This window comes from Haplochromis burtoni, unplaced genomic scaffold, assembly GCF_018398535.1.
Source record: "Haplochromis burtoni strain Fernald_Lab_line unplaced genomic scaffold, NCSU_Asbu1 Contig_45, whole genome shotgun sequence".
Taxonomy (NCBI): domain Eukaryota; kingdom Metazoa; phylum Chordata; class Actinopteri; order Cichliformes; family Cichlidae; genus Haplochromis; species Haplochromis burtoni.
The window spans coordinates 220,818-245,586 of NW_024582406.1; the positions used below are offsets into that span (position 1 = coordinate 220,818).

General features: G+C 40.6%; 1 protein-coding gene across 1 annotated transcript in view; it reads left to right on the top strand.

Moving 5' to 3' along the window:
- LOC102308223 overlaps positions 1–24,769 on the top strand; it is a gene marked incomplete at its 3' end in the record, with an annotated part of 45,262 nt that overhangs the window by 17,962 nt on the left and 2,531 nt on the right. Inside the window, 14 exon segments of the mRNA XM_042220222.1 lie at positions 2,402–2,536; positions 2,981–3,095; positions 3,597–3,688; positions 3,990–4,137; positions 4,544–4,655; positions 9,776–9,836; positions 10,505–10,602; positions 12,760–12,916; positions 13,914–14,061; positions 14,948–15,130; positions 15,356–15,478; positions 16,033–16,222; positions 22,864–22,977; positions 24,059–24,169. Of these exon segments, the coding sequence (XP_042076156.1) occupies positions 2,402–2,536; positions 2,981–3,095; positions 3,597–3,688; positions 3,990–4,137; positions 4,544–4,655; positions 9,776–9,836; positions 10,505–10,602; positions 12,760–12,916; positions 13,914–14,061; positions 14,948–15,130; positions 15,356–15,478; positions 16,033–16,222; positions 22,864–22,977; positions 24,059–24,169 (1,787 nt within the window).

A 24,769-nucleotide genomic window follows, 5' to 3' on the forward strand; every position in this document is an offset into this window, starting at 1 on the left:
TTGCCTTGGCCTTCAGATTAGCTCAAGAACAGAGAGAGAGCTTCATAGAACGGCTTTCCATGGCTGAGCAGCGCAATGCTTAAGGTCAGATGCAGTGGTATAAAGCACGCACTGGACTCTAGAGCACTGGAGATGTGTTCTAAGGAGTGATGAAGTGCACTTCTCCATTTGGTAATCCGATGGACAAGACCAGGTTTGTTAGGAGAACGGTACTTATCTGACTGCATTGTGCCAAGTGTAAAGTTTGGTGGAGGGGGAATTATGGTGTGGGGTTGTTTTTCAGGAGTTTGGCTCGGTGCCTTAGTACCATTGAAAGGAACTCTTAATGCTTCAACATACCAGGACATTTTGGACAGCCTCATACTCCCAACTTTGTGGGAGCAGTTTGGGGATGGCCCCTTCCTGTTCCAACCTGACTGTGCACCAGTGTAAAAAGCAAGGTCTACTAAGACATGAGCGTGTTTAGTGTGGAAGTACTTGACTGTCATGCACAGAGTCTTGATCTCAACCTGATGTAACACCTTTGTGATTAAGTAGAGCTGAGCCAGGGCTTCTCGTCCAACATCATTGTTTAATCTCACAAATGCAATTAAAGAATAATCAAAAATTTCCATAAACGTTGAAAAGACTTCCTAGAAGAGTTGAAGCTGTTATAGCTGCAAATGATAGGACTGCATCACATGTTTGTGAAGGAAGACGAGCAAATACTTTTGGCAATATAGTGTTCAAATGTTTGTTAAACCACTGATTCAATACCCAATATTTATATACGTTTGTAAAATGTTTCTTGTGGCTATGCGTGTATTTTGTAACGTTTTTAAAAGTTATTCCATTATTATAAAACCATCAGCACATCTGTCTGTTTGCGGTAAGTTGTGGTTGTAAAGTTTACATAGTGTATGTCATTTCACCAAAACCCCACAGCCAATTATGCTGAAGATTTTACTCCACCACACATTTGCTCGTTTACTGAACATCGCGCGCAGCTCCATCTGCTCCAACAAGGAGAAGCTACCTCCTGTAAAACATGTCAAATACGGTGGACTGGCAACTTTAATTAGATGTGAATTAACTGTCTGCTGTCTTGGAGATGAAAATATATCTCAAGCCAGTAAAAACAGGAGTCTTGTTTCTGCAAGGTTGACATAATTTTAATGGAACGTTTCCCCTGTCACATGGCAGAGATACAGAGGATAAGAGATTTTATAATCTTAGGGGGAAATTTGTCCATTACGCTGAGTAGAAGTGTAAAAAGTAGCACGGCCGGTGCTCTTAAAGTGCTGAACAAGCTAAAGTGTGTGTGTGCACCTGTGTGTCTGTGTGTGTTGTCTGGGTGTATACTTGTGTATCTATCTTTATGAAAAACAGTTTGAGTTTAAGACCCAAAATTTTAGGAGGTTGAGGACATTCTAGTAAGCACCTTTTTTTTTTTAGACTAGATTTAGGTTAATGTTACGGGTAAGGCTTTGAGTAAAGCATTGAATTGTAATGGTAAAGCTATAAAAGCTATATTTTTATATAGAATCACCCGACATGACTCAGTTATTATTAAGGTCGGGGTTCGGGTTGGATCATCCACAGCGAATAAAAATCAATACTGTGCTCTAACAAGAACCATTATCACACATGCTCTGCAGGCTTGAACTTTTCCAGACAGCAACCAGCTGAGGTACAAGTCTGCTTTCAACCCTCTAGCCCCCAATACAAAGTTAGTTTGATTACAGATTGTGCCATTGTGCACATAATGTAACTAATAGCACAGTTAGGAAGTTTAATTAGATTTGAATATAGTGCCTGCTGTCTCGGTGCATTCACAGCTAAGTGTAAGTGAGTGTGCTGCCTCCTGCACGCAGCTACCTCGCTTAAATGACGCAGGGGTGGCACGACAATTTGTGTGTTTGTGTACACTTCAGTGTGCATGCATGTGTTATTTAGGATGTTCTGTGTAACTAATGTTGCGGCAACAGTGAGCCAGTGCACAGCTGTGATGCTGCAGCTTGGAGATGTACTCTGGTGATCTTTCTAAGGCCGATAGGTCAGCACTATTTGTTTATTGTGTGTGCCTGCCCTTAAAGAGAGTTTGTGTGTGTGTGAGTGAGGCAGGGACTCAGCAAACAGTCACTGCTGCTATTGGCACAGCAGGACAAAGAATTATAGATAAGGTCAGGCAAAAAGAAAAAGTAGATGGTCAGCTTTTTCATGGTTTCTTATTGACTTTCATGTCAAAAATTTCCTATCAGTGAAAAATTCCTGATTTCTTTTAGCACAGTTCTCTGCAGCTTTCAGATCCACTGTGATGTGTCATTTTTAAATGTCTTCCTTTTTCATTCTTTGCTTTAACAAGCAAAACCTATTAGGTTTCCTGGTAATGCTTTACATGTCTGTTTGTGTGCATGTGCAGACAACCTGCAAGTGTGCGTCTGTTCCCCAGTGGCGCAGGGTTTGTGGCAGTTTCAGAGGTCCTGGTTGGTGGAGTCTCCTCTTCCTGCCTGCTGGTAGCCACACAGGCAGCCAGCGTTACTTCTGCTTTGTTCAGGTATACACAAACATGTATGCTGCAAATATGTAAAAGAGTTACTTCTTGCCAAAGGGCGGTTGTGCAACTACATCCTGAGGAAACAGGCAACCTTTTAGAGTCTTTTAAAGCAAATTCTCTGTATAATTTTTTCTGACCTATTAGTGATAAAGTGACAAAACAGACAGATACATTGCCTAAGACCTTTATGCACACACTAAACACATTAGTAGCAGACATGTACAACAACACAGCATGACACAAAAAAGTAAAAACATACATACACACTTAATTGATCGTTTGAGCTGTTTTAACTTCTGTGTAGGTCACACATGGGTGTACATACAGAACTACTTGATATCCACACCATGCCCTTCTGCAACGCTTGTTTGTTCTTCCCTGCACCATCCACCTACTCCACCCCTGATAATATCAAGTGTTTACTTTTGTGTTTGCATTCTTCAGACTCGACCACCAGTCCAGACCAGTCCAGTACGAGGCAATAATCAAGTTGATAGAGGCCATCACCAACAGATTTGTCAACCTAACGCTGCCCTCCCCCGCTCATCTGCGAAGCTCTGTGAGATTTTGTTTTATCTGCAAATGGAAAAATACGAGATCTGTCTCGTCTGTCAATCTGTGCCAGGTTTTACAGTGAGTGGTCACCACCACCCCACCACCCACTGTGGTTATCAGTGCGTTCAAAAGTTACACTGACACACAGCTCTCTTTGATGCCGTTTTTTTTTGTCTGTCACTGCTGTTTTTTAAAGAGTCCTGATTCCTGGCTAAAAATGAACAGTGTTGCAACAATGGTATTTAATGTGACTATCAACAAGTTTGCATGCATTTATATTCAAGCTGAAACATTAAAGTAATAACCAGAGATATACACGTGAGTGGGTGATTCTTGTATAACAGAGGGGTCTCTTTCAGTCTGTTTTTACGAAGAGGTTCCATTATTTTAGATAGTACTTGTAAAGGATGATGGTTTTCTGTTTGATGTGATTTCCTGACTTTTGCATCATTTCTTCTCTCTTTTCTGCACTCCCTTTTTAACATCTCGCTCTGTTAATTTTCAGGGGAGAATGAAGAGGTCAGATCCCAGCAGCCAGGCTTTGAGGTCTGAAAGATTTCTGCTCCAGGCCCTGGTCTGTTTTCACTCTGCCTGCAGGTCAGAACGTTGTTAAGTCAGTGGCATCACTGAATAAACGCATTTACAAAGTTTTATGAGTTTCTTACAGTATGTCTGTCAGATTTTCTCATATGGATGAAAAAAGGTGAAAATGAAGAAGATGAAAATAGGACTGAATCAATAACTATCGTAGAAGTAACTGAATTACATCTTTTCTGTTAAACTGCAGATGGAAGAGCTTAATGAAATCCTTGGTATGAGTGTTTACAGATATATTTTTTGCATCTGTCTCTGTATTTTTTATAGGCAGGTTATTGTGTGTGTTTGATATCTGTTCAAGGCTGGCTGAGGAGTGTGCATCAGACCCTGTTTTGAAGGAGAACACATTTACAGCTCCATACAAGCACAGCGGTGCTCAGGACTCTCTAGAGTCTCTGTGTCAATGCCTGCTCCGCTGCTGTGACGCTGTCTGGATACCCACTGTTATAGTGAGAGCTGAAAACCATCACACACACACGTACACCCAGGTTTACATTAATCATCTTCTCATCTTAACCCCGTGTCTCTCTTTCATAGTCGTAACCAAACACTTGAGGAAATGATCAATTGCCGGCTGCTGTTTTCTGAGAAATAGGTCATGCTGATTATAATGCACCGTCTCGCGGCTCCTCTAAATGACTATATTAATAAGCACAGCCACACAGCCTCTGTCTACATTAGCTTTGCGTACACATGGACACGCGTGCCTATTGATCAGTGCCTCTGCTGTAGTGTTGGTAATTGTTTTTATGTTATATTTCGTTGGGTCTCTTTAGGCTAAAAAAATCAATCACACGGGAAAAAATTGTTTACAGTTTGTGGTTTGTTTTTGTCTGTAAATTCCTATGTGTGTAGAGGATGTGTGAGCATGCACCCAGTGCCCCCATACTGCAGAACTTCTACTCTATCCTATCTTCCCAGTTCACCCTGCTTCCATCTCTCATGCCTGCCTTTGCAAATAAGCTCGGTGAGTTCTGAATAAACTCAAAACAGCAGTAGGTGTTTCATGATAAGAAATGATATGATAGAATGATGCACCGTATCATTCTTTTTTTGTCTGTGGTAAATCTTAGTCTTGAATAAGAATGTTTTCACAGGAGTCTATGCAGTACTTTGAAATACTAAGTGCACTCATAGCTGCTTCCATTTGAATTATAAGCAGCAACCAGCTGATGCTAATCAACTGAGCTTTATTAACTGATCAACAGCAAGTCCAAGTATCTATATAAAAGCAGAGCTTTTGCCAGTTTGCTGGTCTGGAACATTCAAGTATGAATGGCACAATCTTTCCGGCAGTGGATATCTGAGCAATTTCGCCCGAGGTCAAACTGTGCAACGCTCAAGAGCTTGCAAATGAAACCAAGAGCCACATCCCAGGCTCTACAAAAAACCAAAATAACATAAAGCACGAACACCTCACACTTAATGTGAAGCACGGTGGTGGAGGGGTGATGATTTGGGTTTGTTTTGCAGCCACAGGACCTGATCACATTGCAGACACTGAGTCAAAAATGAACTCTTGTGTATATCAAAGTAGTCTAGTGTCAAATGTGTCAGTTTGTCTGAAACAACAGATGACTGCATGTTGTCTAGGCTGCAAGATTGTGTGTTGCAGCATCTATAAGAATTATTCCTAACCTGTTGTTCTTGTAATGGTTTATTGTATAGATAACAAATGGTATATAGGACAGATTATTCACAAATTATAAAGATGTTAGCAGAGAAGTGTAAGTTACTTTGGTATATTTAAAAAATACATTGACACGGACACAATAAAATATTTTACTATGTATGCTACTGTAAGATCACCAAAAGACTTGTGCTACTTTCCTGGATTATAAAGATTATAAAGAATGCTCCTTTAATGGAAATTTCCTAGTATAGCCAATAATATAATTTATATTAGATTTGTGGGTTTTTTTAATGTTCACAGAAAAGGGTGAATCACTTTCACTTCAGGTTTCCTGCACATTTAGATTTTAGCTTTATTATACCGGTAATGCGATAATCAGTTGATTTATGAACACTTCGATCCTGGCCAAAGTGAATTTACAGACGTTAACTGATAATGTAAACAAAACATTTTGACAATAAAACAAACGATTTTTGATTGACACACACATGAACAGGAACTGCAATGGTTTACCACAAAGTTCAGTGGAGCAGTTCATGTGAATGTCTTCACCTTGCTGTGTATATAAAAGCTTCCACATCTGAAAAGGGAGACCAGTGCGAATATTGGATATGCCTGCATTCTTTCTAATCACCAGCAGGAGGTGACTGCTCTAGTTGGAAAGTGTTTTTAATACATAGTGGTAGAGCTGGGCGATATGAGATTTTTTCATATCACGATATGTTTTTTTCATTTCAGGCGATAACGATATCTATCACGATATAAGCCAAATAACTATATTTGTAAGATTTAAATGTGCCGTTGCTCACAAGTAAAATGTGAAATAATCAGCAGCTTGTTTTTATTTAAATATTTATTTCCCAGCCGAATGACGAATTAGCGCTTCCAGTCAGAGACTGAGGCTACGTCCACACGTACACGGGTATTTTTGAAAACGGAGATTTTCCGTTTTCGTTTTAAAAAATAATCCCGTCCACACATAAAGGCAGAAATGAAGGAAAACGCTGCTATGAACATGCCAAAGCAGCAGGTGGCGCTAGATTCCTAACCGTGCAGAAATGTTGGCCAATCAGAAGTCTAGAAGCCTCGGTGGGAAAAAGTAAACAAAGCTGGGGCATAGAAGCAGAACCGAGTCGTATGTGTGGAGGGACAGTAACTGTGTGTATATGTAAGCATTTAAACACTGCAGAGAGTAGAATTAACAGTAACAGTATTGTAGAAATTCATTTCACCGAAACAATAACGTGGCGCACAGTGTGACGCATGCACCAGTTTATTGTATTTCCAGACTTGCTTTCGGCACAATTTACAGTGCACGCTACTCTGTTTTTTGTCAGACTTGAAATAGCCGAAATACCTTCACACTACGGAACTTCTATGGCTCTTCCGTTCGACAATCTCTCCGGCGTTGGAACCATCATCTGTTTTCTCTTCGGTCACGCTCGGTTGATTTTTCTAGTCGGCACACTCATTTCCTCCATTACCCGCTGGCTGCTTCCCAAACAAACACACGTGCGGCTTGGCACTTGTGCTGTACGTAACAAGTCACGACGTGACGCTGCGGCTGTGATTGGTTCGGCTCTGCGCTACTTAATTTGGATTGGCTGACCTTTTTTTTTTTTTTTTTTTTTTTTTAAGAGGACAAGAGCGGCGAGGTCTATCGCGATAGCTTAATTTCTCTATCGAGTAAAAGTTATATCGCGATACATATCGTTATCGTTCTATCGCCCAGCTCTACATAGTGGTGTTCATTTTGTGCTGATAATGGTCAGCATTAGAGTCAAAAAGTACGACGAAGAAGATTTAGCCTTTGCTTACCACATCATTTCCAAAAAAGCACCGTCAGCTTGATGCTTCAAAAATGGCTGGCGTTACAGAGGCTACTGCCATCTTTTACATACAGTTTATGGCTTTACAGTGCAATGGGAAAGCACACTTAATTTTCACACCATGGCAGCACTAACTACACCACAATGTAAATACCACATTTGTTTGTCTGGAGGCCGATAGAACTCATTTACAGTGTAGTGAGATTCATGATATCAGTAGCTGAAACGGCTTGTAGAGCCCTCACAGCTCATGTTTCTAAATTAGCCGCTCCTTTGAGTCTTGTTATCGTTGGCTCTGCAGATATCACGGGTGGTATTGCTAGAAACATACAGCCAGCCCACATCACCACGAGTCTCGAGGTCTCCGTGTGTCTAATCTTCACAGGAATACAAAATACAAACTAAATATATTTCCAAAAAAAAAGCCTGTTCGTTTAATCCAACTTGGCCAATTAAACGCTTTGCTTAAATGTTGTTTAAAGTCTTAAATTGTTTTACTAAATGAAATAAACAGAAGCAGTTTCATCACAAAGCTTTATTCCCAGCTAATCATATAAAAAGAAATTAAGCTCATTTTATTTCATCACCACCAACATATTGTGTTCACCGCCGAGCCACTGAACCTTTGATATGGTTAGATAACGTTTACAAAATGAAAATCGGGTTTTTGCACTGTTTGATGCCAGAAACAGTAATATCAACATTTTATTCTACATTTATCAAAAGTGAGGCTAAATGCCTTAATTAAATTTGATATCGCTGTAGTGGGAAAACTATGCAGGCTCTTAAAAATTGGCTGTCAGCACGATGAGACTCAGTAATTGACAGAGAACTTGTTGCCTCTGGCGTCCAGACAAGCCGATGTGGTGACATTATAAACAAACCTAAGCTCGGTATTTGTCCTGGAAGCGCTTATCAAAGCAGAGCAGTTTCCTGCAGATGTGGCATAGGTCCACATGGACAAAGAAGAAAGCATTTTAGTTCCCTTATGGGATTAAAACATCTCTCTAATAAGTCTGAGGTGCTTTCTCTCACTGAAGCACTGGAACAGCCAAGATATTAAATACAGCTTTACAGTATAGCCTTTTTTTCCTTTACTGAAGGCAAATTTGTCATAAGTCTTCAGTGATTCATTAAATTAAATTTAAAAGTTATTTTGTGTTGCTTGGACACTAATTTAAGATAAAAAAAAATGCAAAGGTTTGGGCATCATGAACTGATGGCACCTGTGTTTTACCAGCACTTTTTCATCCCGGTGTTTCATAAAATGCATTTTTTTAGAGCCAGCTTGTGTCTAAACATGAGGTCTCCGTGGCTCGCTAGTGTGAGACCTGCAGCATCTGTGTTAGAAAGCTGAATGTGTTTTTCACTTTGTTTTGCTTTTTTAACTCACTGATTCCCTTCATTTTTACTCACTGTCACTAGTTACATTTAGGCACTGAAAACTACTGAGGCAGGGCTGAGAGAAAATTGTGTGCGAGTGGGAAAAAAATGTCGCTTTAAAACAGTAATCCTGCATGTTGGAAAATGACAAGTTATAACCTGTCAGTCACACATTACACCTAAAAGAAACCTTTTTTTGTCAGGACTCCCTGCAGTCCTGTGAAAAACCACCCTGTGATTCAGAAGCTTGTAGAACCACATTTTGCAGCAATATCTTGAAGAAATGTTTTTCTGTGACGTTATCAGTGTCTCGCATCAGTGTGGTTCACTCTTCTTTAGACCATTGCTTCAGTTCATGCAGGTTTGTGGGCATTTGCTTATGCACAGCGCCCTTCCAACCGCAGGATTTCACTCTGATTGAGGTCTGGATTTGACATTCTGCTGCAGACTCTGCTGTGTGTGGGATCATTGTCCTGTTGTGTGACTCACTTTTGGCCAAACTTTGGATGTCAGCCCAACAGACAGAGAACTTCAGATTTTGAATCTAGACTAATTTGGTATACAGAGAAGCTGATGGTCGACTCAATGATCCCGTGGTTACAAACAAACCCAAATGATCACCCTTCCACTGTGCTTGATAGTGTTGGTATGAGGTGTTGTCATTGTAGCTGAAGTCTTGTACTTTGTTCAGATCAACGTTTGCAAAACCTTTCCAAACAAGTCATACTTGTTCAGTCTTTTTCTAATTGTTCTGTAATAAACTGTAACATTTAAGATGGTAACAGAGGCCTGTAGAATCTGAGATGTATTACCAACAACAACTGGTAAGTCTCACCTAGTTGATCCTAATCAGCTATACTACTACTCTGATAGGGTGGACATGGCAGTAAGGTGACATGACTTTAAATGTGACACATGAGATGAGATGAAGAAACTTTTGACAGCCTAGAAATAAAAAAGAGCTTCTATTACTCTTGTTCTTCCTCTTTCTCGTCATTGAAATTCATTGCTAAACTCGTCATTACAACACTGAGCTTTGGGTCGGTGTTTTCCTTAGAATTAGGCTGAAGGGTTTTTTTTGTGTGTGTTTACACTAACTGTCACATTTTTTGTTAGTGGCTTTGATGTACCTCATTGTTTGCATTATATAAATAGTGTTTTTGCTATCATCCTCATCTTCTTCCTCATTTCTCACTGTGTAGTAGTTTATTTATTCTGCTCTTCACCTCTTCTTCCCTCCAGCGTCCTCTGGTTTCTACAGACTGGCTGTGGAACACAAAGGCCTCCTCTGTGCAGGAAACAGGTACATTGTAAGAGGATAACCTGAGGACACACACACACAGAGACACACACGACAATTAAAACTGCAGCAGCGCACGCGTGTTTCTCTACACTGTGTGTATCCAGCCGCGGTGGCTCTGTGAGCCGAGCTGCTATTATCATTCTCTGTCGAAGCACATTTAGCAATGAGGCAGATAACAGCGACCGAGGCATCTGTCATTTTTGAGTCACTCTACTTTTTTTCCAATAAGCCAGTCTTCTCAGCAGTGTGTCTGTCTCTAAGCGATGGATCTACTACTTCAAAGTCCACAGTGTGCTTTTGCATTGTGTGTGCTTTGTTTTTCACATGTAAGCATATGCGCTTTTGTGGGTCTTCGTGTTAGAGTGTGCCTTTTTTTGTGTTCGTATACTAGTGTGGTCATATATGTGGTTTACTTGATAGGCTCAAGCCCACCCCCCGTGCTCTGAGCTGTAATGAAACTAAACACTGTGCATTTCATCTTTGAGAGAAGTTTGTCAAAGCACATCCTGTCCTCGGTTTTACAGTTAGCTCTTAGCTGTATTGACCGCGCATTGAGCGGTAATTGTTCACTGTTTGTCTCTGGTGCCCTCATTCTCTCTTTTTTTAAAATCTTTTTTTCCTTCGGTGTGTTTGTTTGTGTGTGTTCAAGCGCCTTTTCCCTCTTTCAGGAACCCAAATCTGAATGCATCTTGCTGTGGTTTTCTACAAAAACTCAGTATGTGTCTTCTCTCCCAGTCAGACCTTCCTTCTGGCTCCCACCAGCACGGTATGCAAATACATGCACGTTTGCACCACACACGGAGACATGCAGTCAGGGTAAAAACCCTGTTTTTGCTCTCAGCAGTGATGTCATGCTGCCAGTTTTCTGAGAAATATTGAACTGTCATTGCAGTTTATCCCAATAGGCTAGGTCAGTGTGTCACCAAAGCACGTCTTAGCTGTAGCTGAGGTTTTCAACTGTTTTTTCCCCATTCACAGCTTAATCAAATATTTACCGCCTGTCTGTATTAACGTGATACATGTAGGTATAGTTCATACTCGGCAAACTAAATCAAACTGACTTCATGTTACATTCAGCAGGTGCTTCTTCATCAAATCCTTCATTATACATTTTTTTTTACCCAGAACCGCTGCCATGAACTGACAAAATTATGCTGGATTTAAAAAGTAAATAAGGTTCTTTTGCAGTTTTGCTTTAGTTTTTCTTTGTCACATGCCTGCTTCCTCGCCCACTCAGGCTCACGCTCTCTCTCTTTCGTCTTTATGTTGACTTTAAACATCAAAAACTCGAGCGAGAGTCTCATTTCCATCTGACTCACCTGTTCTTTTGAGTTAAGTTAACTCTGTTCTTAAGGAGGGTCTGACAGTCAACAGGCAAGCTTAAGAAAAAAACAAAGAAAGTGTTTGCACGTTGACTAACAAGAGCTCCGGTTTCTGTTAAGGATGAAAGGAAGGGAACCAGGTGTGCGGACTATAAACACGGTGATTGTGTTAACTGGCTTTGAATTGTATTTCCTATGTGAGAGAGCTAAATGACCTATGACACATAGGTCTGCACAGGTAACATTTCCAGTTCCAAGTGCTGGTTGCTTTTAATTCCATTACACGGAAGCAAATGCACAAACTCCATACACTTCCTTATCTCACATCACTGCAGCATCCACTAAAATAAAGAGCAAAGGAAAGCAGCTCATTGGTAACTGCAGCTGTCCCCCGCAGATGTGTCTGTGTGACACTGACACCAGAGTGGAGTAAAATATTTCTTTGAGGTAATGAGATGTAAGAGTTGTACGAGTAAGTAAGCGTGTGTGTGTGTGTGTGTGATGGTGAATAATGAGTTTGGCAGAGCGAGAGTCCTGTTTGTTTCTTTTCCTGCCTGTCACCATCTTCCTCCCTTTTATCATCCTTATCAGCTTCCATTTCATTTTCAGCCTCTTGCTTTCCCTCATTTTTCTTCCCTCTCATCTTGAAATTTTCCAATCACATTTTACAGTGTATGTTTTTCTTGTTCAAAAACTCCCGTTTTTCAGGTTTTTAGCAGATTTTTTCCCCTGTCTGTCATGTCCTGCTTTGTGTACAGTCTCATTAGTGCTTTTAAGATTTAATATTACTGATTGCTCCTGTGATACATCACAGCGTGTCATCGGGATTGTGCTTTAAAGATATCTGCTAATCTCATGTGAATGTTTAAGAAAAGGCTCTTGTCCTCTCGTCTCGGATTACTTTTCTGTTCTTTAGGACCTGAACAGGAGGCAGTGTGTCACTGCTGCCTGCTGTGTGGGTCTATTTCTTTTTTCTTTCCCATCTGTTGTCCCCTTTCTCATCTTCTTCATCTGTCTACCCTTTGCTGTATTTCTCTCTGTCCCAGTCCTCCCTCTTAAACTCAGTACAACCCCCTATTCTTCTTCACTCCTCACTCTTTGACTCTTTCCCCGGAGGTGATGGCTGCATTGGTAACTGGAGCCCTTCTTACTTTCCTCTGGTTTGTAAACAGTATATTTTCTTACTTACAGTTACCTTTTTTCAGATAATATTATAAGACATTAATTAAAGCTTTTCCATGTTTCCTTAATGATGAATTTTGGCGTTATAGTTGGATTTGTTTGGATATCAGTCAAGCCTCACTCGTTTTTGCCTGTAAAGGAGTGTTTTTTCATAAACATCAGCTTTGGCATGCCTTCAGTTGTATAAAAATAATAATAAAAAAAATTAGTGAGTAATACCTGTTTGGAAAATTGGCCTCAGGGCCTCTTCTGCTGTGTTCTGTTTTATTTCCACCACCTCTCGCCTTCATTCATATCCTCTCATTCTCTCCACCTTCTCTTGTTGCTTTCTCGCTCTCTGTCTCAAACCTTCTCCTCTTCCCATTTCTAGCATTGATTGCATTTCTCCTTTCTGTTTCATCACCTTGCTTGTCCCTCAGATCTGAAGGAGGTTGAAAATCTACTGCTGCACAACCTTCCCTCTTTGTGTTATCGCCTGTCAGAGTGGCCCTCTGTGCTGTGTGAATATCAAGGACCACAGGCTCCGAAATACTGCCTGGTGATAATACTGTACCTCGCCCTGCAGCAAGGAGACAGGTAATAACGCACACAAGCAGCAGGGATATATTTAGATATATACAAGCACTCTTGGGATAAATTATTATGTACTTCAGTGTTGAACATTACAAACAGTTTGTTCAATTTAAGTGCCCGGCAACCTTGTGATATAAGCTGTTATTTTATTTATTTATTTTGTGGAAATAAAAATAACCGATGCATATTTTAGCATCAGCATCATTTTTCTTATGTATCTAAGCACTTGTGCAGAGTAAACATTTGTCTCTATCGTATATTGACATGGACCTTATTGAATATTACATTTCTCTGACTATTTGGAAAGAATTGTACATTTTTGCAATTAAAGTAGTTTTGGAAAATTTTGGTTCATGTGGATATGACCAAACATCTCGCACTCTCAAAGCCTTGTTTAGCTATGCTGTAGTTCATACTTTGAGAGCAGAAAAGGCAACATTTGAGCTATATTACTGTTTACATAACCAAAATCTCAAGATGATGAATGCAGTCGTGCTATATCGAATATATCAGACTTGTATGAATATAAATTTGTCTGGTTTCACACGTCATTGCAGCTCTCTCCTTGTTCCTCTGCCGTGGCCCGTCGAGGGTGGTCTCAAATGCATTTTTTATAACCTGAGAAAAACAGCGTGTCGGCTTCTTGGAAAGTTTAATTTTTCTTTCTGCAAATCCTCAGCTATGCATTAACCTCCTGGGAAGGCGATGAAAGCCTCTCCCTGCCACTGCGCGGTCTCATCAAGATTATGAGAGATGTGGCCAGAGATTTACATAGCGTGGGAGGGCTGAGGGTGCGTGTTGTTTGTATACTCAGGGATAGGATCTCTGAATGTGTGTGTTGATCTTTTGCATATGTTTTAGTGCGTTTGTGTTGAGAGATATCGAGTTTCTTTCGTCAGCGTGTCCCTGGGGGCACTTTGTCTTTATGTGAACTTTGAATACTGCAATTAATGCCGTTAATATGTGTGTGTTTGTTTGTGTGTGTGTGTGTGTAATCCAGGCTCCTCCCTGACCAGATAGTCTTCTCCAATGTTGTGTGGCTGTTGCGCTCTGTGCAGGAGCAGGGCTGTGTCCCGCCTCACTCTGTGCTCCGCTCTGCCCTCTACCTGCTGGCACTCACACAGGACAAGAGCCCCTCACTCGATGGGGTAACTCTGAGCCAAAATCAAAACACACACAGTAACTTTGAAAACTTTAAAAGCAGTCACTACTTACGGTACAGCGTCACCGTGGAAGTAAAGTTTAAACTTTACCTAGATTTCAGGCTTCTCTGCTATTATGGTGCCTTAAGGCTCCAGTATTTTTAACTTTTCTTTTCCTTTTTTTTAACCTTTATCACTTTTAATGCCAAAACACGCTGACAGCGAAGACACGTCTGCCTGGGTTTGAGAAAAATTTTTTTTTTAAATTTTGTGTTCAGTAAATCAGTCTAACAATATGAAACAGATTGAAGGTTGAGATAGGTGTACTGACAAGCAATGCCATATTAATGTGTCAGGATCTCATCAGTTTGAACGTGTTCAGTTTTTTTTTCCCCGTGCACAGACAAAAGAGCGGCGCGTACGGAGCCGATGCTACTTTTTCTTTTTTCTTTTTAATGATTGAATATGGAAACCATTTTTTAACAGGCTTAGAAATACTTAGAGTCAGAGCTTGACTGCTCATGTTCATCTCTTGATACAAAATCTATATTGTGCTGTAGAGAATTCACCAGCAAAGAATTTTAACTATAGTTGAGCATCACAGAAGAAAAAAACATGAAAAATGCGCCCTTCTTTATTTCACAGAGTATTACGCGGCCTCTCTGAGACTATTCAATATTATATACCTTACATTGACTGTGAATAAAAATAGATTACAGAAGAGTTGCTCCTCTGTCTAAGGGCTCTGCCTCAGTAGGGTTTCAAAAGAGATCCTCCTCCGGATTGTGAAGAAAATTATTTTCAAAATTGCAAGTTTTTAACTTGGATGTGTACACTCAACTCAAAGAGAGTACTTTGACTTCATCAATCTTTCTTCACCATGTTATTCAAGGCTTCTTTGAATTGCATCAGCAAGGCACTCTCCTCCTGCCAAAGCTTCTCTTCGCTCTACTTTCACCATCCTGCGCTGATCCACTTCATGTGTCGATACCCTGAGCTGGCAGAGAAATTTGCCGCCCTGGTCTTGGAGCTGTGGTTGACCAAGGAACAGGACACAAACACAGGGCCTACCCCGGTAATGAGACATCTGCTTAAACTGTATCCCAGCAAGTATTTCTGAATAATTCAGTGATTTTACTGAACTCAATTTGCTTCTTTCACTCCGGCAACTTTCACTAATTAGTTTCACTCTGACAGAGCAAGTCTTAGAGACACATTGGGGTGTATTTTCCTGAATTCCCTTCAACTCTGGTAAGTCAGAGTTGATGAAAAGGTGGCTGGGTTTCATCTGGTCTTACAGGCAGACACACAGGAGGAGAAAGAAAGCCGTGCAGATGAGAGGTCGGATCAGAAGACAGACACAGAAACCATGGAGCTGCTGTCTGTGATGGAGAAGTACCCAGCTGTCATACTGACCCTCCTGGTGAGAGCCAGAGACCTTGAATAAGAGTTCAGAGTTAATGACTTTGCTATATTCAAATGAACACATTTTTATGCAGCTGAATGCTGCATTGTAAAGGGAGCTGTTTGGAATAAAAATTTGAATCGAGCATGGAGTAAATTCTCCGTGCCAGCCCCACGTCATACCCTCCTAAATATCCAGCTTGCAGATCTCATATAGGACATGCTGGTTAAACTTCTTTAACCTGCCCACAGTTGCTGCCCACACAAGCCACTGTACCAGTCACCTCCACCACAGATCCTCCTTTTCATGCTGTGCCTGACTTAATCAGTTTCATATTTGTAGTCACCGATGTCTGCTCTGTTCTGTATCGGGGTCTCGCTGCTGCTCTCATGTATGCACATGAAAGGGTGGGGAGGTCCCAGAAAGAGCCATGCTGCCATATGTAATTCCTCTTTAGGCTACAGTTGTCTTCATTGAACTGATTCGCTTTACTGCTTTGGGATAATACTGTTACCAAGAGATATTCTAAATGGATGTGCCTTCTTTGTTGTGACTTTTTTAATTGACCACAGGACATGGTTTGCACCAGAGAGGCTCCTCTAGCTGAGCGAGTGTTGGGTGTACTAGAAGTTCTTCTGGGAGGTCAAAGAGGCTACAACATAAACCTGTGTACAAAGCTAAGACCAGCCTTGCTCCAGGCCCTACAGCGGGTCAGTGTGGTGAACACAGACCATGGGTTTGAACAGGAATACGCTGCACAGGGTAAGAAACACAGAGCTTATATTGTAACACCTCTAGCATCTTCAAAGCAAAATAATCTGCACAGGAATCAGCGTAACTGTGGCTCTATTGTATTTAAATTAATGAGAATAGATGCACCAGAATAGAAAAGATGAAACAAAATTCACTTTAATTTTTTTCTTTTTCTTTTTTTCCCCAAAATGTACCAGGTAACATTTTTATCAGCTTCATGGAGAGCTGATTAAAAAAATTGAGAGAGCAGTTTTAATTCAAACTTCTGCAAGCTCTCTCTGGGAAATACAGAGATAAACCGCACAGCATAAAACCTCTGGCGGCAGCTTCGCGCACTCGCCGTGCAGCGATGAAGCGGTAATGGAGTCTTTCATTTAAAGTTAATGTGCCTCAATCAGGGAAAGCATTTAGCATAATATGTGTGACTCCAATTGTTTTTATAGCACAACAGTTTTTAAGTAGGCTCTGCTGTGAACGGGGTCCTGTCTGTTGGAACAGCTGATTGTATCTGTGTGCAGAGACATTCATTATTTTATTAATACATATTTAAAGGTGTATGTACACAAACAGTCAGCGTGTAGTGTGCTGTGCAAAAGTCTCAAACCACTCCTCATTTCTTGCTGTCTTTCTTGCTTTCTTGCTGCCGACGAGTCAGACTACCTGAACATTTTCAGGGATGCTTGTTTGTTTGTCATTCATCATTCAAGCAGAAAAAAGCACCTACTGTAACTCAAGGGATGAACCAGTGGTCTGTCTATACATAACAGACAACCTAGCAAAGAGCCACTTCTCAGTTGCATCTTTTGCCACTTCATTATTAGAAGCCTGCTCTAAAGCCACAGTGTTTGCATTTCTTTAGTTGACTATGAAAAATGCCAAAGCTAACACAGTTAGCGTAAAATAGTGTTTTTCTGCCACCAAGTTGATTACCAAAGAGCTGCTAGCTAAAAACTTAGTGTATCTGGTATGGTATTGCAATTACTAGACACTGGGAGCAGATGTAGACCAACAATAAAAGGCTTATAAGGTTTATTTAGAGACTGAATTAAGTTAACAACAGGCAGATGAGCAATTAGGCAGCTAGTGTTTCTGTCAGATGAGCCCAGAGAGGGTCTGCAGAGAGGGAGACTGGTAGTTAGTGAAGGTAGCAGCAATAGAGATGTGCAAGGGTTATTCAACTCTGAGATCTCACTTGTTAGATTCTGTGTTTGAGTCATGGAGGAGTAGCAGGTGGGCAGACTGAAATCCAGGGTAGGCGAAGAAAGCTTAATGGAGAGTGGGCAGGTAGGGGCTGACTGACTCTTAGAGTGGAAGAGGAAAATGGCCAGCTGTGATCTTTAGACTCCTCAAGAGAGCACAAGTAGCTTCACCAGGAAACGAACAACGAACTCAGAAAATTACTGAGCAGAAAACACAAAAGCAAAAACTAAACTGGAAGATCCAATTTTGAGAGAACAACTGCCTCAGCCGGTCCTTACGTACCGTAATGAGGCAATGGGCGCAAGTGCGTGAGTGGCGGCTTCGCCTGTGGGTGGAGACACAGGTAAAGCCCACCTCTCTGTCTGAGAGAACAGAGAGAGACAGAAGGAGAAAACAGAGGGGAAAACAGCCTGCCCAGACCCTAACAATATCTCAGCATAGTGTGCAGTGTGTCCTTGAGAAAAATGAGGAAAATGGACAAATGGAGGAAAGGAAGAAGTGGCAGACCTAAAAAACTATCCGCAGTAGGTAAGCAGTATCTGAAAGGCATGTCCTTTAGAAAGAGGAAAAGTCCTGGCAGAGCACCTGAGAGATTTATCTGATCCTTCAGATGATTCATCTAACAGAGCTAATATAAAATGAAGTTAAGGCACAAAATAAAATAAAGGTAAATTTTAAGAAATAGGTAATTTTAAGAAAATCTGTTATAGCAATAAGAATCTAAACAGCCTTGTTGAATAGAAAAGGTTCTGAAAAGAGTCCACAGAATCGGCTAAATGTAGTTTAGTGGGAGACTGTTCTAAAGCCTTGGTGCCACAGACTGAAAGGCTCTGTCCTCGCTAGTGTTTAATCTTGTCTGACGAACAGCTAACAAATCCTGAGCCTGGTGGCCATCAAGAAGCTATTCATAGTGACGGTAAACAGGCACAAAAGCTGAGATATGCCCATGTACACAAGAACTGGACTGAAAATCAGTGGCGACTGGTCTGATGTAGTGATGAATCCAAAGTAAAATTTATGGTACAAATCATCATCCGTCTGTACAGCAGTTACAAGAGAGGTGCAATGGTGAGTGTCTACAGCCATCTGTAAAACAGGGTGGAGGCTCGGACGTGATTTGGGGCTGCATTTCATACAGTGTTGCTAGTGATCTGGTCAAGATTTATAGAATTATGAATGCAGAATAGTGCAGTACCATCTGGAAAGCATCTGATTGGCAACGGCTTCGTTTTTCAGCGATAATAAATGATCCCAAACGTACTGCCAATGCAGTAAAAGCATACCTGGATAGGATAAAAACCACACAGTGGAACACTATCAGTTATGGATTTTCCTTCCCAGAGCCCAGACCGCAACATTATTGAAGCAGAGAACAGAACAAAAGGCAGCCAACATCCAAAGAAGCAACTATTCCTGAAGACTGCTTAAAGAAATGACAAGAAAGCTGCCTAAGAGAGTCCAGACTGTGTCAAAGAATAAAGGTGCTCATGCCAAATATAGACTTTATTATATTCTGTATTTCCATGTATGTTTGCACGTTTCAATAAATTCCTGTGTCTATTTCCTTTTTTCCAAAAATGGCAAAATATAAAGAAAGTAGAGGTTTTTAAGTACCATGTGATAGATTTGTGATAGATAAGTATAATTTCTAATATATGTACTTATTTAGAAATGAGGGGTGGATCAAGACTTTTGCACATTACTGTCTTTTTTTTAACTCAAAGTATATTGATAAATTAATTTTCACTTTACAACGTGACCTCTCAGACAACTTTCAGACTCTGTGTGTACTTCCACCGAAAATGTGTCCTCAGCTCTGTTTTTTAAACCTTGATCCCGAATTTAGGGATGAGCGCTAATGCCTTAATAACTGTGTTAATAATTATGACTCTGTGGTTACAAAACACAGCACTATACTAATAGATTAATTTTCTCACACATAAAGTGATTCACCATTCTGAATGAATGAATTCACCACTCAGCGTTGCGCATCGACATTAATGCCAGCTGATTTGGCTTCATGCTCACTTATGTCTCATTAAATCGCGGATACGGTTAATTACAGTCGATGTATAGAGGTAAACGTTGCAGCTCGGCCCCCAGAGTTTGAGTTTCATCATGTGGGACACTGTTTTGTTCGTCTTTCTTAGTCATCCAAATGAAAACATTTTGTAGCAAATAAAAGTTTCAGCTGTTTCAAACCCACTCAGCACAAGCTCATCCACACAGTACACAGGAACACATCCACCTGCAGGGTGAGGTAGTGGGCTCCCACACAGTGAGACATAATAGATCAAACGCATGTCGGGGTTTTTTCTCTCTCCACACAGCAGACACTGGAAGATTTATCCAAGTGAAGCAGCAGCAGCCACACCTGAGCTGTTTGGTTTGAGATGCCCTTCTCATCATTTTGACTTGAAAAGAAAAAAGATTTTCATTTAAAAAGAGCTATTTTTGATTTATTGTCTCTCCACAGTTATTAGCACAGTTTATTACTCAGGCTTTTCATCACAGCTCAAACGAAGAAGGATTGCATGCTGTTGATTGGTGAGCTTTTCTGTATCTAGGATACCAAATTTAATTGAATTAAATTAGGGAAATTTAGCAAGTTTATGTGTCTTCGTGTTTGCAGATGTTGTTAGTTCTTCTGGCATAAATAATCAAAAACTAATGGAAGCTAGTAGAATAGTAATATATTAAAAATGCATTTGTATTTTGTTTAAAGAAAAACAACTTTCACAATCAATTCATCTTTTGCTCCATAACCGTGACGTGAGCGTGCCAAGATGTTTTACTGGGGGTTAAAAATAACAGTTGGCATATACCATAATAAAACATCTATTAAGTAATGTACACGGATTAATTGGAGCGTTTGGCACAATGTCTTGTGCGATATAATGGAAAGCACTTAGGCTAATTATTCTCAAATATGGAAAGCAACTTTTGAAAGGATACCTGCGCTGATTTACGTTTGCGAGTCCATTTTCTCTGGCAGCATTTTCTTTCTGCTTTAAACGATTGTTATAGTGACATTCAGAGATAGCAGAAGAGCTGTTTAATGATAATTGTGTTTTTTCTTCTTTTTCAAATTAGTACATTTGCAGAAAAGCACAGCTGTTCAGATAAGAACATTTATTGCAGAGCAAACATGGGCACAAAGATTATATTGACTTGAATTTATTTAAATTAAAGAAAAATTTGTGGCAGTCGGATGAGGCTTGGTATATCCTAAAATATGACTTAACAGCAGCTGGACACAGTGCTCAGTTTAAGTGCAGTGCTATTTCTTATAACCAACCTGCCATATAAATCTCATTTTAAGTGAACTGGAATAACAAAGCCTCCTAAAATATGGTTGGTTTTGAATTGGATTAAAATGGCAAGAAAAAGTCTCCGTCGCCTCTGATTAATGCTGGAAGGAAAAAACCTCGTAAAATGAATTCCTCGACCAGGCAGTGGAAGGTGAGATACCATAAACTGGGGTGTAACTGGACACAGTCAGATTAGGTCAGACAATTTCACTTCACTTGTTTTGCTCATAGACTGTATTTAGTAGATGGACGTAGCCATCATGATGCCACCCATCAGTTTGTGCACTCTTCAGGTTGAAGTCTTATGGTGGGAGCCACCTTAACTCTCTGGAATGCTAAGTTATCAGATAATGCTAGCATAGCCACAGACACCAGATTATTTAAAACTACAAATCACTCACCAAAACTGCCATATAAACCTCTTGGATGAACTGTAACTGGCTTCAGTTCAAATTATTTGTCAGATTATTGTATTAAAAATACTCCAAAGCGAACCAAAAACACGGTGGAGAGGTCCACTTCACTGACTACAGTTTGTGGAGTTAAAGGACAGTAGACAGTGACTGGCTAAAGCTGGCAATGTCTGAACATTCATTAGCTATACCAGCTACAACATTTTGTTTACCAGGCTGTAAACATGTTTATTTCATCTCTGAATTTGTGCATTTTATGATGGATGTGTACAGCCATTCGTTAGCTTTTGGATTTGCTTGTGGAGCCAACAAAGGAAATTTAGGAAAAACGTGTTTTTGGCTCTTCTCTGTTGACTTAATTTACATTAAACAGTTATATATGTAGAATTGGTCGTTATTACCATTTCACTCAATCAGTTCACATTTGAATTTTTAATTTAGCTGCATGTTGGGCTCTGCGCTGGGAGCTCATCGAAAGCATAGAGCGTGTGTTGCATATTTTGATATGTTATGAGCTTGTATGACTGCTGCCTTGGCTAGATCGCTGGTGAAAGAGATTTGATCTCTGTTATCTTCCTGGTGAAACACAGTAAATAGTTAAAAAAAAATCTCCTGCTGGAACCTGCAGGTGGATGCAGGGGTGGTGGAGGGGTCAAACTGCAGGCAGCAGTGCAGACACTGAGATGTTGGAGGGAGAGATGAGACATTTACATCTTAAACAGAATTTGAGGAGAGTGTAGCATGTCACACGGGTATAAATTAGCTTGAGTGGACTGCCTAAACTAGCATCTGAGCCTCACTTGTTTTCAGAAGGCTGCTGTATCTTTATTAGAACCATAAAACCATGACATAAATGCTGAAATTGAAGGTTTGTAACAATGAAAAAAAGAACAAAAGAATGCAAATGTGCAAATAATGTATTTTTTTGTTATAGGTGTCTGCCGTATGGTGTTATTACGTCTGTGTACTTGCCCAGGTTAATGAGCACAGCTGAAGGGCACAACAGCAGCAGCTGGGGATTCAGAAACTGTTGCTGTGGTTAGCCTCTGCCTGCTTTCTGCTCATCCCGGGCCCTGAGGGAATTACAGCCTGTTATCCCTCCACATGTTCCAATTCAGCCCACTGTAATTTGCATTAATATATACTTTATATTAGCTTCAGTGCGGCGGCATCCCAAAGGGGAGATATTTTAATGTTATGCAATACAGCAGTGAAAGGGGAATGTAGATGACTGTTCAGCCTGAAGTTTCTTTCCAGTTAAAGTCCCCTTGCCCTTTGTCTCCTGTCCCCTCTAGTCCTTTTTCTCCACCCTCTTATGCCACCATTTATCCTAGCTATATCTAGACACCTAATATTGGTTTCTAAAGTGTGTGTGTGGTCATTTTTAATCATTCTGAGTAAGATGTGGTCATTTCCTCCCGGTTCCTTTCTCTTCACGATGACTTGTGTTAGCTCCAGAAATCCCTCTTAGGGAAACCAAACTTCATAAAAACCACAAGTGAATGCAAGAAATCCTTCATCCTATAGAGTGCATGTTTGGACCACATCCTCTGTGTTGGCTTTGTTGACAAATGATGTGCACAACAGGTTCCAGACTAAAGTAATGACTTGAGAGAAAATGCTAATTCATTGTCATTCTCATCTCTCGCTCTGTCACACTCCATCCTCTGTCTTACCTTTTCTTTTTTCTGGTTTGTTTTTGTTTGTGTCTGTTTTTATGGAGCAGTGAACTCACTCCCTCTGGTGCTGAAGCTGCTTTGTGTGACGCAGGCCAATGATCCACCTTCATCTCCCCATTACAGTAATATGGAAGGAGTGCACTTCAAACTGCTATACCATGGTGAGGCCCCAAGGTGCTGCTGACATGTCACGCTGAGCACAGCTCTCTCTCCCTGCATTTATCTAAAATATCCGAATAACCGCTCAAGCCCCCTATGTTAAGAGGCAGATTTAGCAACATGATCGCTACAGCAAACAGTTTCTCTTACAGTGATACCAAGAAAAGCTCCGACAGCAGGCAAACAAGTCAGCTCGCTCTCTCAGTCATTCACAGAGACTGCATCTCCCTTTCTTACAGCATCGCCGGCATGCCATCTTACTACACAGCAACACAATTATCTAGCGAGAGAGACAATGTTGTCCTGTTTTTTTCCTCTTCTGCATTCATCTGTATTTCAATTACTCCTCACTCACCTTTGATTTAATACCATCCTCACAAACATACTCAGAGGAGCGTTTTCTGCTGATCTGCAGATCAAAATGCTGCACTGAACTTTACTAGACGGTAACTCATAACTCCATGCCTGTTACAAGGGTCTAATTTGCTTTGCTTTTCGTCTTTATGTCAGCAACACTCATCCCTCTGTGGCTTACCACTTTTTTCTTTATACTGCATATTTGGAGCCTCATCCTCAGTTGTAAATTGTATATTTCAGCCCACTGTCTTTTGCAGCGTTTCTCAAATAAGGGTGCTAGTAACCCTATGGTTTCTTTAGAGTATTGCAAGCACACTTTCTTTTTTTATTTAAAAAATATCCTATCATGATCTTTAAGATAACTGTTACTCTTGGATCTTGTCTTGTTGTTCTTTAATAATGATATACTGCTATACTAAACCCCTATATATTGCAATGTTTTTGGCATCATGAATGTTTTGATCAGGCATTTTCACTGTTATTGACGCACCACGACATGCAATAAATGACAAAGCCCACAATGTTACATTTGATCTGCTACATCACATTTGAATGCCCCTGTATAAAATCCTTGAGAGCACCGCAGATAAAATCATCGATGAAAGAGTGAGAAAACTGTTGGATACTCGACTATATTTTACATTACATTTAGGGTCAGCTGTGCAGTAAAGGTATATTTCCCAGAAATAATGCCCGTGTGTTTATGTGTGTGTGTGTGTGAGTCAGTGAGCAACGTAGCAGGGAGGTTGAAGCCTATAAAAACAGAGAGCCTGCTGCCTGCCATCAGCTACCTGTACTGCTGCCTGAGCCTGTCCCCTGCACACTGCACTGACAGAGGTTAGACACGTTCTTACTGCCACTTTTAGTTACACTCTGCATGGTCTCTGTGCCTTTTATTCACTCCTTCTCTTAACGTCACACCTTTCACACACGCAGCCTCTTCACCCTCTGTCTCAGTATGTTTCTCTCACCTCTTGCTGTCTTTTCATTTCGCTCCCCACTCGCCTGTTTGAGAGAAGCGAGAGGCTGACCTTGATGCACGTTGTACTGAGGCACAAAGCAAATAATAACCGTAAAAGCTCACACCTGCACTACAAATGGTACACAGGCTTTGGCTCGGTCGTGGACATTGTCTTTGGCTCTTGTCTTTTGTTACGGTGTCAAGTCTGTGAGCTTGTCGCACATTTGCACAAAAGCAATGACTGGCAGACTCGTGTCGTCGCCTTGCTACAGCTAAATACCTGTAACACACAGGTCCAAACACAAATAGCACTTACCGCCATGGCAACATGTAGGTTTCTAAGGTAAGAAATCTCACATAAATCCATATATAGACGAACAAAATCAGTAATTAGGTGCAGCTGGAAGATGTGTGATAACATAAGGGGGTTTTTCCAAGAGAGTTTCACTAAAGCTTTTATTTTTAGAAATCTCTCT